General features: G+C 41.4%; 1 protein-coding gene across 2 annotated transcripts in view; it reads right to left on the bottom strand.

Annotated features, from left to right (window-relative positions):
• Positions 1 to 12,813, bottom strand: part of QRSL1 (glutaminyl-tRNA amidotransferase subunit QRSL1) — a 29,615-nt gene that overhangs the window by 15,444 nt on the left and 1,358 nt on the right. For both annotated transcript variants that reach the window (XR_016233809.1, XM_002714875.6), the window contains exons 2-5: positions 6,778 to 6,937; positions 6,352 to 6,450; positions 4,522 to 4,618; positions 2,548 to 2,721 (exon numbers count right to left, since the gene is read on the bottom strand). Coding sequence is in view for 1 of the 2 variants with exons in the window: in XM_002714875.6 (XP_002714921.3) it covers positions 2,548 to 2,721; positions 4,522 to 4,618; positions 6,352 to 6,450; positions 6,778 to 6,937 (530 nt within the window). In the remaining variant the exon portion in view is untranslated. The remainder of the gene's footprint in view (positions 1 to 2,547; positions 2,722 to 4,521; positions 4,619 to 6,351; positions 6,451 to 6,777; positions 6,938 to 12,813) is intronic.

The raw sequence follows: 12,813 nt of genomic DNA on the forward strand, positions 1-12,813 counted from the left end.
TCAGAGACAGAGTAGAAGGGGGCCTACCAGAGGCTGAGAGGAGGAGAAAATGGAGAGTTACTGTTGAATGGTATAGAGTTTCAGTTCTGCAAGATGGAAAAAGTTCGGGAGATCGGTTGTACAACAATGTACTTAACATTACTGAACTGTACACTTAAGAATGGTGAACACGGACACTTTTATGTTATGTGCATTATAAATTACTAATTGAAAATAAAATTTATGGTCCATGTTCAGTCTAACAGTTAAGATGCTGGTTAAGATGCCCACATCGGTGCCGGTGCTGTGGTGCAGCGAGTTAAAGCCCTGGCCAGAAGCGCCAGCATCCCAAATGGGCGCTGGTTTTAGTCCCGGCTACTCTTCCGATCCAGCTCTCTATGGCCTGGGAAAGCAGTAGAAGATGGCCCAGGTCCTTGGGCCCCTACACCCACACAGGGGACCAGGAGGAAGCTCCTGGCTCCTGGCTTTGGGTCAGTGCAGCTCCAGCATTGTGGCCATCTGGGGAGTGAACCAGCAGATGGAAGACCTCTCTCTCTAACTCTTTCAAAAAAAAAAAAGCCCACCTCCGTCACTGGAGGCACCCTGGGTCTAATACTGGGCTGTGCTCCCACTTCTAGCTTCCTGCTAATGCAGACCCTGAGGGGCAGAGGTGATGGCTTACATAACTGAGTTCCTGCTGCCCAGATGGGATACCTGATAGAGTTTCCAGCTCCTGGCTCTGCAACCTGCCCTGCCTCTACCCCCAACACTGCAGGTATTTGGGGAGTAAACTAGTGGACTGGAGCTCGCTCGCTCTCAAATAGTAAAATTTTTTAATTAAAAGCTATTTCAGAGGAAACAAAAAGGTTTTCCTGATTAGAAAAGTAGTACATGCCTACTGCAAAAATTAAAGTATATAACTACATGATGTATATGCATAACACAATGTTTCTCTTAACAGCCTTCACATATACTCCTATTATTAATTTTGATATATATTCACCCAGACACTTGCATACAATGACATATATATGTAATTACTATTGTTAACAGAAATGGGTCATACTATATAGTGTTCTGCAACTGTTATCACTTCACAATGTACCTTGGACAATCTATCCACGTTACTACATAGTGCTCTATCTCATTCTTTTTAGTGGCTGCATAGTATTTCAAATATCTTCTTGTTTTAAAAACTATTATAAAAGAAACAAGTCAAAAGTGAGGAAACAGAAGCAGGATGGTTTACAGTTTGGGATGCATCCAATCTGAAGTTATGTTCAATCTGTGCTTCTGTTGATTGTATTTAAAGTGGAGCTCCTAACGATCACATGGCATTTGGGCTCCACAGAAAATGCTAATTCTCTTTCCTTTCTTACCAAGTGCATTTAAGCTGCAGAATCAGACTGCTGCTTTCACAATTTTAAAAGATACATCTACTTATTAGCATTCACTGACGGCTGTGTAGAAGTGAAACCTGCATTTCCATAGGAATTATGTGTCAAAATGCCATCTTCTTAGAGCACATTCAGAAAGATGAACACTAAGTGGGATGAGTTAGAAAAAAACAGCACCTAGTCCTGCAGTCCTAGCTTGTCAGAACCTCATTAATATTAATGCAGTGCTATAAAATTCCACAGAGATAAAATGAAATGGTTTTACTTGTTAACAAGATTTCAGGAAAACTAAAAAAAAAAAAAAATCTGAAGAACCTAAATCTCCATAGCTTGAAAAACTATAAATAATTCATTAGTTGCAACGCTTGTGAAAGAGCTTGCTTTTAGTGGATAATTAAGGAGATAAAATACATAGAGCATTACTGAAGAAACACATCCAATTTGGTTAAATTGAGACTGATAAATATAACATCCATATTTACTTATTCTTCTTTAGGTGTTCAAGAAATGCTTTATAAATGGGACTTCAAGTATGATAAGTGAATTCCTACCAAATACAAAGAATAACAACCAGTCAATCCCTAACAAGCTTAAAAACAGCATTGTTTACTGATAAACATTTTTAATTGCAGATTTATGGAAACACTATTTTAAACATTCATTAGGAACATTTTTCCCTTTTCTTCTCTACTCCACCCCCAGACTTTGTTTTCTTGGCAAAGTCAGATTTAGCTGAAGAATAGACTATTACTAACAGTTTAGCTTTGAAGCATTCAACGATAGCCATGCAATGTTGGTCCCAATACAGGTATGTGTATAATCAGCAGAAGTGAATAAATTATTTAAAAACGAAATTCAGGGAAGTCCTTTTCTACTCAATGCTTCATTCTTCAAGAGGCATAAAAACCATCTTTTTAAGAGAATGGGATAATATAAAGAAAAGTTTAAATATTTTAAATTCAAGTTCAATGTACAAATTACACATAATGTGCTGTACAGTTGAGTGCATTTATAAGACACAGTCTTGATATATCTTTGAGGACAAATAGCTCATGAAATAGAAAAACACCAAGGTTTGCACTAGTCTATTGTTGGATTTTCCATACAGTTCATGACTATTTGTTGTTGGATGAGTTTTAAAGTACAAATAGAAAAAAAAAAAACCTCTTACGCAAAGCATGTGAATGCTGATACGGCAGCCGCGCTGCCCCCAGAGCTTCCTCCAGTTATGAGCCAATCAGAATCATTCTCATCGCGGGGCTTCTGCTTCCTCTTTTCTCTATATTGTTTTGAATAACTCCAGGGGTTTTTAACCGGCCCAAACACTCCATCTGTGCTTCCAGATCTGAGATGAAGAAGAGAAGTGAGATACCCGGGGAAACCGCTTACGTTATGTGAAATTCTTCTCAGTGTGCTCATGTTATTTTCTTCTGACACTTGTTGAGCTTTAATGCTCTAAACTGCAGCTGGACCTGGAACATGCACGAAACCTGCTCCGATGTAGTTTTATGTAATGAAGACAGCTGGGGAGGTAGGAGATGGGAAAAACATCTGTGATAGCCAATAGAGAAAACTAGGCTGGGAAGAAAAGATTGTATCCCACCTGAATCTCCAGTTCAACTGGCCAAAGATAATTTCTACTCTAAGTTTAGCCTGTTAGGATGGCTTTGGAAGGATTCTCTCCCTTAATTGGAACTTTTAAGAAAAGCATTCTAAGTGGAAAGCTAATAACTTATTTTTAATTACTTGGAAATAATTTTATTCTTAGACTGCAAATTCAAAAACTATGTAAAACACTTTATACCCTTTACCTAGCTGCACCTGTTGTTAAAATTGTATCCCATTTGCTTTATTGTTTGCATGTTCTATGTGTATGCGCGTGGGTGTGTTGATATACACATATATACACTTTTTTTTTCCTAAACCACTAAAGGGTAAATTATATATGTCATGGCAATTTGCCTCTAAATAATTTGGTATATATTTCCCAAGAATAAGGCTATTCTGTTAGCAGTCATAATACGGTTATCAAGCTCAAGAAAACTAACACCAATCTACCTTATCTAATCTAGTACATCTACTCCCAGTTTTGTTGGTTGATACAGTAATGTACATTATAGCATTTTTTCCCCTTCCAGGATCAAATCGAGTTAGGCATTATGTTTAGTACTCATTATTTCTTCAGCTGATTTTTGAAAATCCTTTACCAGTCAGTAGACACTGAGTTATTCCCAGTGTAGGGCACTGTATAGACCCACTGAATAGATCCACTGTAGACCCTGTGCTGAAAAGTCCTAGCCAGTGTTTTGTGGAGACAGAAACCTTTATCTCTTGGGAAAAGCCTAGGATTGAGACTGTCGGGTCATATGGTGTTAACAAATTACTGAATTATTTTCCATTCTGCATTCCCTACTAGCAATTTATGAAAAATCCAATTGCTCCACAACCTAGTTAGTACTTGATACTGTCATTTTTGTTAAGCCATTCTAATAGGCATATCTATCTCACTGTGGTTTTAATTTGCATTTCCCTAATGATTATGCTATTAATCATTTTTTCATGTACTTGCAATTCTGTCATCTTTTTCATATATACACACACACATATATATGTAAAGATTTATTTATTTATTTGAAAGGCAGAATTAGAGAGAGAGAGAGAAAGAGAAAAATCTTCCATCCACTGTTTCACTCCCCAAATGCCCTCAATGGCCAGGGCTGGGCCAGGCTGAAGCCGGGAGCCTGTCACTCCATCTGGGTCTCCCATTTCTGGCTTTAGATCGGCCCAGCTCTGGCCGTGGCGGCCATCTAGGGAGTAAATCTGCAGATGAGAGACCTTTCTCTCTTCCTCTGTCTCTCTCTATAACTCTGCCTCTCAAATAAAGAAAATCTTTTAAAAAAATAAGGCAAAAGATTTGAACACTTCATGAAAAAGATAAATGAATGGCAAAATAAACACATGAAAAGTGCTTAACACCACTGGTCCCGGGGAAACAAGGACTAAAATGAAAATGAGATCAGAAGGATTAAGAAGCTGACATCCGCATCATCAGAGATCACCTCATTGCTTTTAGGTCCCTCCATTCAGTGAAATTAAAGGCGCAGATAGAAAAAAGAAAGGGGAAGAAAATTCCCATGTTACTTACCCCATAGCAAACTCATCTAAATTTGTTTTTCCCATCAGTAGAGCTCCCTGATCCAACAACTTCTGGACCACTGTGGCATTATAAGGTGGTACATAACCTAAAAAAAAAAATTGCTATTCTTATTATAGCAGAGAAAACAGTGACTATGTAAGTCATATGCAAGAAACAAGATTTTAAAATGCCACCAAGCATTTCATATTGATGTGTTAATTATTCCTAATTTGAACAGGTTGTACTTCTTTTCAGAAGTTGATTTTTCTACTGCTGTTTTTGTTTTCCAAAAAATAGTCTGCACATTCACTGTCTTATAATTTAAACACTGACTTTACCAGTACTACAAAATATTACCTGATGGTCAGAAATATATCCAGTTAATTTGAAACTAATTCAAAACCCTCATTTTGTTCACTGCACTTGACGTATTCTTCTCAGATTTTCTTTATATATTCTAAAAAATATCCTCTACCCATTGATGAGCTGTAGTGGATTTTCCAAAGCAACTAACAATGGTTCAGCTACTAGAGGAACCCAGGACATATTCATCATGGAGTACCACTGTGTGTAGTAATCTGAATAATTTGTTTTCCATCCGTTTTTCCTCCTATCAGATATCTTGATAACCATGCTTCCTTTTGATCGACTGTCTGTAAAGCATCACTACACAGTGCTATGAAAGATGGAAGTGTTGGGAAATAAAAAGTAACTGGGGAACAGGTGCTAATGAAGCCTCACATCACCCACAAGAGTGGGTGATCAGCTTTTGGAGCTTATCTGAAAGCAGGAGCCAGGAGCTTCTTCCGGGTCTCCCACATGGGTACAGGGGCCCAAGGACTTGGGCCATCTACTGCATTCCCAGGCCATAGCAGAGAGCTAGATCGGAAGAGGAGCAGCTGGGTCTTGAACTGGTACCCATATGGGATGCTGGCACTGCAGGCTTGGGCTTTATTCTGCTGCACCACAGTGCCAGCCCCCATAAACCTGATTTTTTAAAAAAGATTTATTTGTTTATTTGAAAGGCTGAGTTACAGGCAGAAAGAGTGAGGTACAGAAGGAGAGAGAGAGATCTTCAGTCCAGTGGTTCATTCTCCAAATGGCTGCAACAGCGAGGGCTGGATCAATCAGAGCCAGGAGCCTGGAATTCCATCCGGGTTTCCCACATGGTGGCATGGGCCCGAGCACTTGGGCCGTCTTCTGCTGCCTTTTCAGGCACATTAGCAGGGAGCTGGATCAGAAGTGGAGCAGTGGGCACTCGAGTCGGTGCTCATGTGGGATGCCAACGTTGCGGCAGTGGTTTAATCCACTGCACCACAATGCTGGCTCTGATAATGCTGATTTTGAAAGAGCAAACAGTAAAAAGGTGATATTCCATCCTAAATATTTCCTTCAAAGATAAAACTAGTCTGAGATGATCTTCATGCTTTGGTATTTTTAACTTAAACTGAAAAATGCCTATTTTTAGAAAGCTATTCATGGGGCCAGTGCCATGGCACAGTGGGTTAAAGCCCTGGCCTGAAGTGCCAGCATCCCATATGGGCACCAGTTCTAGTCCCGCTGCTCCTCTTCTGATCCAGCTCTCTGCTGTGGCCTGGGAAAGCAGTGGAGGATGGCCCAAGTGCTTGGGCCCCTGCACCCATGTGGGAGACCCAGAAGAAGCTCTTGGCTCCTGACTTCGGATTGGTGCAGCTCCAGCGTTGTGGCCATTTGGGGAGTAAACCATCGGATGGAAGACCTCTCTCTCTGTCTCTACATCTCTCTGTAACTCTGTCTTTCAAATCAATAAAATAAATCTTTAAAAAAAAAAAACAACTATTCATGCTCTGAGCTGATCACCTTTCAGCATGTTTGATGCACACGTTGTCTCAATGCCAGTCGTACTAAAGTTGTCTTTCACTGCAACAGGAATTCCATCTAAGTCTCCCAGTGACTGGCCTGCATTAAAAAGCCAAAAGAGAGACATAGGAGATAATGGTTCAAAATAGACAGACATATTATTACCAGTTATTACAATAGCTTCTAGTTTTTGGCAAAGATACTTCTTCAGAAATCGAATTTATGCTAGAACATATTAGAGTTGGATATTCTCAAGCATCACATATCCATTAGCCTCACTTGTATTATACTTCATGGCAAGTTCTTTAAATAAGGGTATGTTTTATGTGTTAAGCTTCACTTGCCAAATGGAGACTGCTACATCCAATTAAATTCTTTCTCTGGAGAAACAAGCGTAACTGTGGAGTATAATGAAAAGCAACGTACCTTTCTTATATCTTTTCTCCGATGCTTCTGCTTGCTTTAAGGCCGCCTCTTCCGATACAGTAATGTAAGCATTTAGAAACTTGGTCTTCTGGATAAGGGCGAGGCATTTCTGACAGAGCTCTGTGGGTGTAACCTGGCCTCTTTTCAGTGCCACAGAAACCTATAGCAGATCCAATTCAAAACCTTTTACTGAGGCTGTACAAATTTCCCATATTATGCCCAAGGCAGGCAATACTGTGGCCAAATAAAAAATTCTGAAGTGAGGCTTGGGTTCAAATTAAGAGAACCTATTAGCCCTACTCTTAGATAGCAGACTGAATGAAGGGGAAGGCTTGAGGACAGGTTGGAGAACAGAATGTTTTTCTCCCAAGCTAACTTTCTGTTTCTCAGGAAGGCTTGAACAAACGGTAGCAACAGTTTAGGTAAAGTAGCCTCTCCAGTGGGAGCTGAGGCCCAGCCTAGGTGAAGAGTGGGTTAGGGCAGATTATGTACAGAGGATAGCTTAGATAAAACACAGACAGTCCAGGGTGAAAAAGAGAAATGGATTGGGAAAAGCACTGCAAAATTTTATGCTCTCAGGTCTTCAATACCTATCATGGAATGAACTGAGACAGATACTTATAAGATATAGGTTCAAAAGCAACTCAAACTTCTGAAATTCTGCCTTTGATACATTAGGAAGGTTAAATAAAGGGTTGAAAATCAACTGCATGATAAGTGACCAGAACCTTCATATTGATAAGAAGGTCTAAGATAAAAATGATGACTGTTTATTATTTCCTGTAGGAAGTAATATTACATACTTACTAATCAGATAAAAGGAATGAATAACAAGAAATCAAAGATGACACCAAAACTCTAGAGATCATACAAGGGTAATTCAAAAAGTTCATGAAAAACAGAATTAAAAGATGTTTATTTTGGTGTAAAATAATTTTTGAAATTCTTGCATATTTCTCAAAATATGCATTTTCCATGAACTTAAAAAAACTTTGGGTTTGGGGGCTGGCATTGTGGCATAGTGGGTAAAGCCACTACCTGCGATGCTGGGTTTTAATTCTATTTTTCATAAACTTTTCAAATTACTTTTTGTTTTTAATTTTGTTTGAAAGGCAGAGAGACAGAAAGAGAAACAGAGACAGATAGTGATCTTCCACCCACTGGTTCAATTCCTAAATGCCTACAATGGCTGGGACTGGACAAAGCTGAAGCTAAGAGCCAGGAACTCAATCCTGGTTTCCCAGGAAGGTGGTAGGGACCCAAGAACTTGACCCACCACCTGCTGTCTCCCAGGGTGCACATCAGAAGGAAGCTGGGATCAGAAGAAGAGCTGGGACTTAAACCAGCACTCCACTATGGGATGCAGCCTTCCCAAGAGGCATCTTCACCACACCAAATGCCCACCCCCATTTTCCATAAACTTTATGAAGGGAACTCAGAGACAAAGTGAGTAGGAGAGGGAACAATATTTATTATTTACCAAGAACCAGGTATTGTAGCTTTACATGGATCACTATTTCATTTAACCCTTAAAGCAACCACTAAACTTTAGGTACTATTAACCTCATTGGACAGATAAAGAAAGTGAAGTTCAGAGAGGGTGAGTTTTCCAAAACCACACAAGTGGTAAAGGGTGACTTCATAACACAGGCCCCTCACCATTTCTGGCTCCACTCTACGGGACACTTAGTTTGTCCTCTAGTTTAGGTTAACATGTCCCATATGCATCAAACAACAGGAGTTTGCACTTGCAGGGAAAATCTGCACGTGATCTGCTCTTGACTACTAAATAAATCATCAAAGCCATGGTGTTCTCAGCGCTGAGGGCTTCCAAAGAGAAAAGCAGTGGGAAGAGGCCATTAAGAGGACCCCTAATGTTCACAAACGAGGAGGAACAGCATGTCCATGGGGGAGGCTGAGGGAGTGGCTCAGTGGTGGGATGGGGCAGTGAGGCTTGCCTTCAAGGAGGTGACTTAAAAGCAAGAAGAGCACTTTCTGCTGAATGGTTTGCATGAAATACAAACTTTTCAGAAGAAAGGCACTAGACAGAAATAAAAGAATAACAGTATATTCTAATATTGTCAATACTGAGTGGGAAGAATGTAGAAGACACCTGGAACTAGCAAAAACCCAATGCTAGAGGGCACTTGAAAATGCTCATGGAAAAATGGAAATAAAAGGTAAGTTTCTTTGGGTGCAAAAATTTTTTGAAATCTATGCATATGAGGGGTCTTTAAAAAGGTCATGGCAAGTGTGTATTATGGGAAAACTATGCATATTCTTTAAAAATGTTCACCTAAATAAGTTTATCTTTTTCTTTTTCTTTTTTTTTTTCTTTTCTTTTTTTTTTTTTTTTGACAGGCAGAGTAGACAGTGAGAGAGAGAGACAAAGGTCTTCCTTTTGCCATTGGTTCACCCTCCAATGGCCGCCGCGGCCAGCGCGCTGCAGCCAGCGCACTGCGCTGATCCAAAGCCAGGAGCCAGGTGCTTCTCCTGGTCTCCCATGGGGTGCAGGGCCCAAGGACTTGGGCCACCCTCCACTGCACTCCCGGGCCACAACAAAGAGCTGGCCTGGAAGAGGGGCAACCGGGACAGAATCTGGCGTCCCGACCAGGACTAGAACCCGGTGTGCTGGCGCCGCTAGGTAGAGGATTAGCCTATTGAGCCACGGCGCCGGCATAAGTTTATCTTTTAATCCAATTATTCCATGAATATTTTGAAGTACCCCCAAAGATAGGCATATGTATCCCATGGCAAAGTTGAAATAACGGGGGCCGGCGCTGTGGCTCACTTGGTTAATCCTCTGCCTGTGGTGCTGGCATCCCATATGGGTGCCGGATTCTAGTCCCGGCCGCTCCTCTTCCAGTCCAGTTCTCTGCTGTGGCCCAGGAGGGCAGTGGAGGATGGCCCAAGTGCTTGGGCCCCTACACCCGCATGGGAGACCAGGAGAAGCACCTGGCTCCTGGCTTCGGAGCAGCACAGCAATGGGCATAGTGGCCATTTGGGGAGTGAACCAATGGAAGGAAGACCTTTCTGTCTGTCTGTCTCTCTCACTGTCTATAACTCTACCTGTCAAATAAAGTAAGTTGCAATAGTGAGGAAAATTGTGTCTGCCACTTTTTTTTCTTGTTTTTGACCCCTCAAGTCCTGTAATGCCCACAATCCCCTGGGTGCTCTCTGACTTGCCAATTGGTGTGGCACACGGCTAGAGCTAAGGAGTGACAAGTGTGGTGGAGAAGGGTAGGAGCCCTCAGTTTCTACGGTGCTGATCTTCAGGAGGACCATTTTCAGGAAGTCGAGATTTGAGAAAGTCAATAAGGGAATTGGAAAACAGAAGTGAAAACAAACATGCTAATTAGCTGGGATATCCTGAGCAGAAGGAACATGAAATGTAAATTGTACAGCTCCCCGGGGGACAAAACTGCAGGTGTCATATCTAAAATCCAAAATAAAATTAAACTTTATAAGTTATTGTTTAAAAAAAAAAAACAAACCAAACAAAAACTCTGCTCCTGGCACTTCTGTTCTGAGATAGCAACCAGGCTTTCCTGGGGAGCCATGCCTCTCCTGTGTTAGCTCCCTGCTACCATGTATCACAGAGGCCAGTGGGAGAGGAAGTGTGTGCCATCAGGTGTCAGTGCCTTTCTCTTCTCTCAAAAATCGCAACTCACCAGAAGCCTGTGCTCCAGAGAGGATTAGCAAATTCTCCCTGGTGTTCCCTTTCATCCCTTGAAGATTTCAGCACCTAGCTTACATCTTCATTAGTACTGCTCCTGTTGTCATTCTCATTCACTTCCGTCTCCAAGGCCAAGTACACTGAACACTGCATCTGATTTCCCTTTACTTCATGCAAGTTACCAACTCACCTGGTCGTAGTAAAGACTTCATCGTTACCAATGTCCACAAAATCTCCCAAGTCTCAATTCCAGCCATCCCCCATCTCTTGCTCCCGGGCTCATTGACATAACTACCCACTCGCCCTGCAAGAGAACAGGGACCTGTGTTCCTCAACCAATGGAAACATTCTGCCAACAATCAATGAGAGTGACAGAGGATAGATACAAGATCTAGAGGAAACACAGTCCTGTGGCTAACTCATACCCACGTATCTACCCTCTTTCTTCAGCTCTAATCTGCTTAAATGACACCTTCACTTGGGTATCTAGGAGGCATCTGAATATTATGTCCAGGGGTTGGCACTGTGGCATAGCATGTTAAGCCACTGCTTGGGATACTTGCATCCCATATCAGCGTGCCCAGTTCATGTCACATCTACTGTGCATCTGGTGCAGCTTCCTGCTTATATGTCTGCAAGGCAGCTGATGGAAAGGACTTGATTCCTTCTCACCCAAGTGGAAGACACAGCTGGAGTTCCCTGCTCCTACCTTCAGCCTGGTCTAAACTGGCTGTTGCAAGCATTTGGGAAGTGAACTGGCAGATGGAAGATCTCTTTTTCATTCCTGCCCTCCCTCTCTGTTACTCTGCCTTTCAAATAAATACATACATACATCTTTTTTAAAAACTTTACATGTCCAAAACAGAACTCGTGATAACCGCCTCCTTCCAAACATGCTTCCATTAGTCTTTTCCATCTTGACAAATGTTATCACTTCCCCAATTACCCAGGCTCCAGATCTAAACATCTTCTTTGCTTCTTCTCTTTCCTGACACGTCCACATCCGGCCCATCCGCAAGCCACGATGTAAAACACAGTTCTCACTTGCAGCTCCTCTATGCTACCACCTGATCCACTGCCATCACCTCTTGCCCTCGAAACAGCCTTCTAACACATCTTCCTGCTTCCTCACTTGCTTTCCCATAGACTACAGCCATTAAGAATAACCTAAAGAAGCTTTTAAAATATTAAATCAGACCATGTCCACAACACAAAACTTTCTAGAGGCTCCCATTATACTTAGGATAAAATCTACATTCTTTCCTATGGCCTATTAGGTACCCTATGATCTGACTCCTGCCCATCTCTAACTTTGTGTTCCAAGACTCTCCTCGTTGACTTCTCTTTAGGCCGTGCCAGCCTTCTTACTACTCCTTGATGTCAGGATTACTCTTCCTTCTGTTTGGAACACTCTCCCCGGAGGGGTCACTACCCATATCCTTCCTGTCTCTATTAAATATCACCCAATCAATTCAGAAAAACCTTCCCTGACCACACTAAAACACCCAGCTCCTCCCCAACTAGTTCTCATGGCTGAATTTTTCATTATAAAACTACCTGAAGTTGTATTATTTTACTTTTTAAAAGTTACTTAATGCCTATTTTCCCAAAAAACAAAAACCTGTAGGTTTCATGAGGGCAGGTGCTTCTGTCTTCAGTGCTAATCCCCAGTGCCTGGAACACGGAGGAACTCAATAAACGCCAGGTGAGTGAAGAACTGAATTGTCTAAAATTTGGAATCTATTTTCCTATAGAACAAATCAGCTTAGACTCCCAAGAAGTCAACTGAATATATCATTGGTTGAACTTTAGGATTTACACTATTAGTCTGGTGTCTGCCTCCTACGAACACTGGGATCATGCCACAGCAGAGAAAGGTGTGCGATGCCTCCTCTTCCCTGAAAATACCTGGATAAAATGTACAAACAGGGGTTTTATTTCATTTGGCATTTATCTCCTTTCAGTCTTCTCTGGGCTTTCTGTTGTCCTAAGCCTCCACTGATGTCCCCCAAATTGCCTTACATGTCCAGAGTCTCCAATCCCTCCCCTTAAGTTCTTCCCCAGCAAATTTTCCATTTCTTCAAATGATTATCTCAGCTATGGTGTTATGGAGAGAAATTTGTCATTCACAACAGTGGGAGAACAAGTCATTCAACCCTCCCAGGCATCTGTATGTATCTAAAAGAGAATGTGTACTGAATTAACCTCCAACTGACAGAATCTAAGGTACCAGTACTGGGATGTGAAATAAAAAAGAGAGTAGATTTGAGCAGGGAAAACAATCAACAAATAATACTTTCCGCCCAGTAGGCATGAATCAATCTTTGTTAAAGGAGTGATTAAGTGAAAGCAGTCATGTC

Source organism: Oryctolagus cuniculus, chromosome 5, assembly GCF_051225735.1.
Source record: "Oryctolagus cuniculus isolate XC-2025 breed Fujian yellow rabbit chromosome 5, ASM5122573v1, whole genome shotgun sequence".
Classification (NCBI taxonomy): domain Eukaryota; kingdom Metazoa; phylum Chordata; class Mammalia; order Lagomorpha; family Leporidae; genus Oryctolagus; species Oryctolagus cuniculus.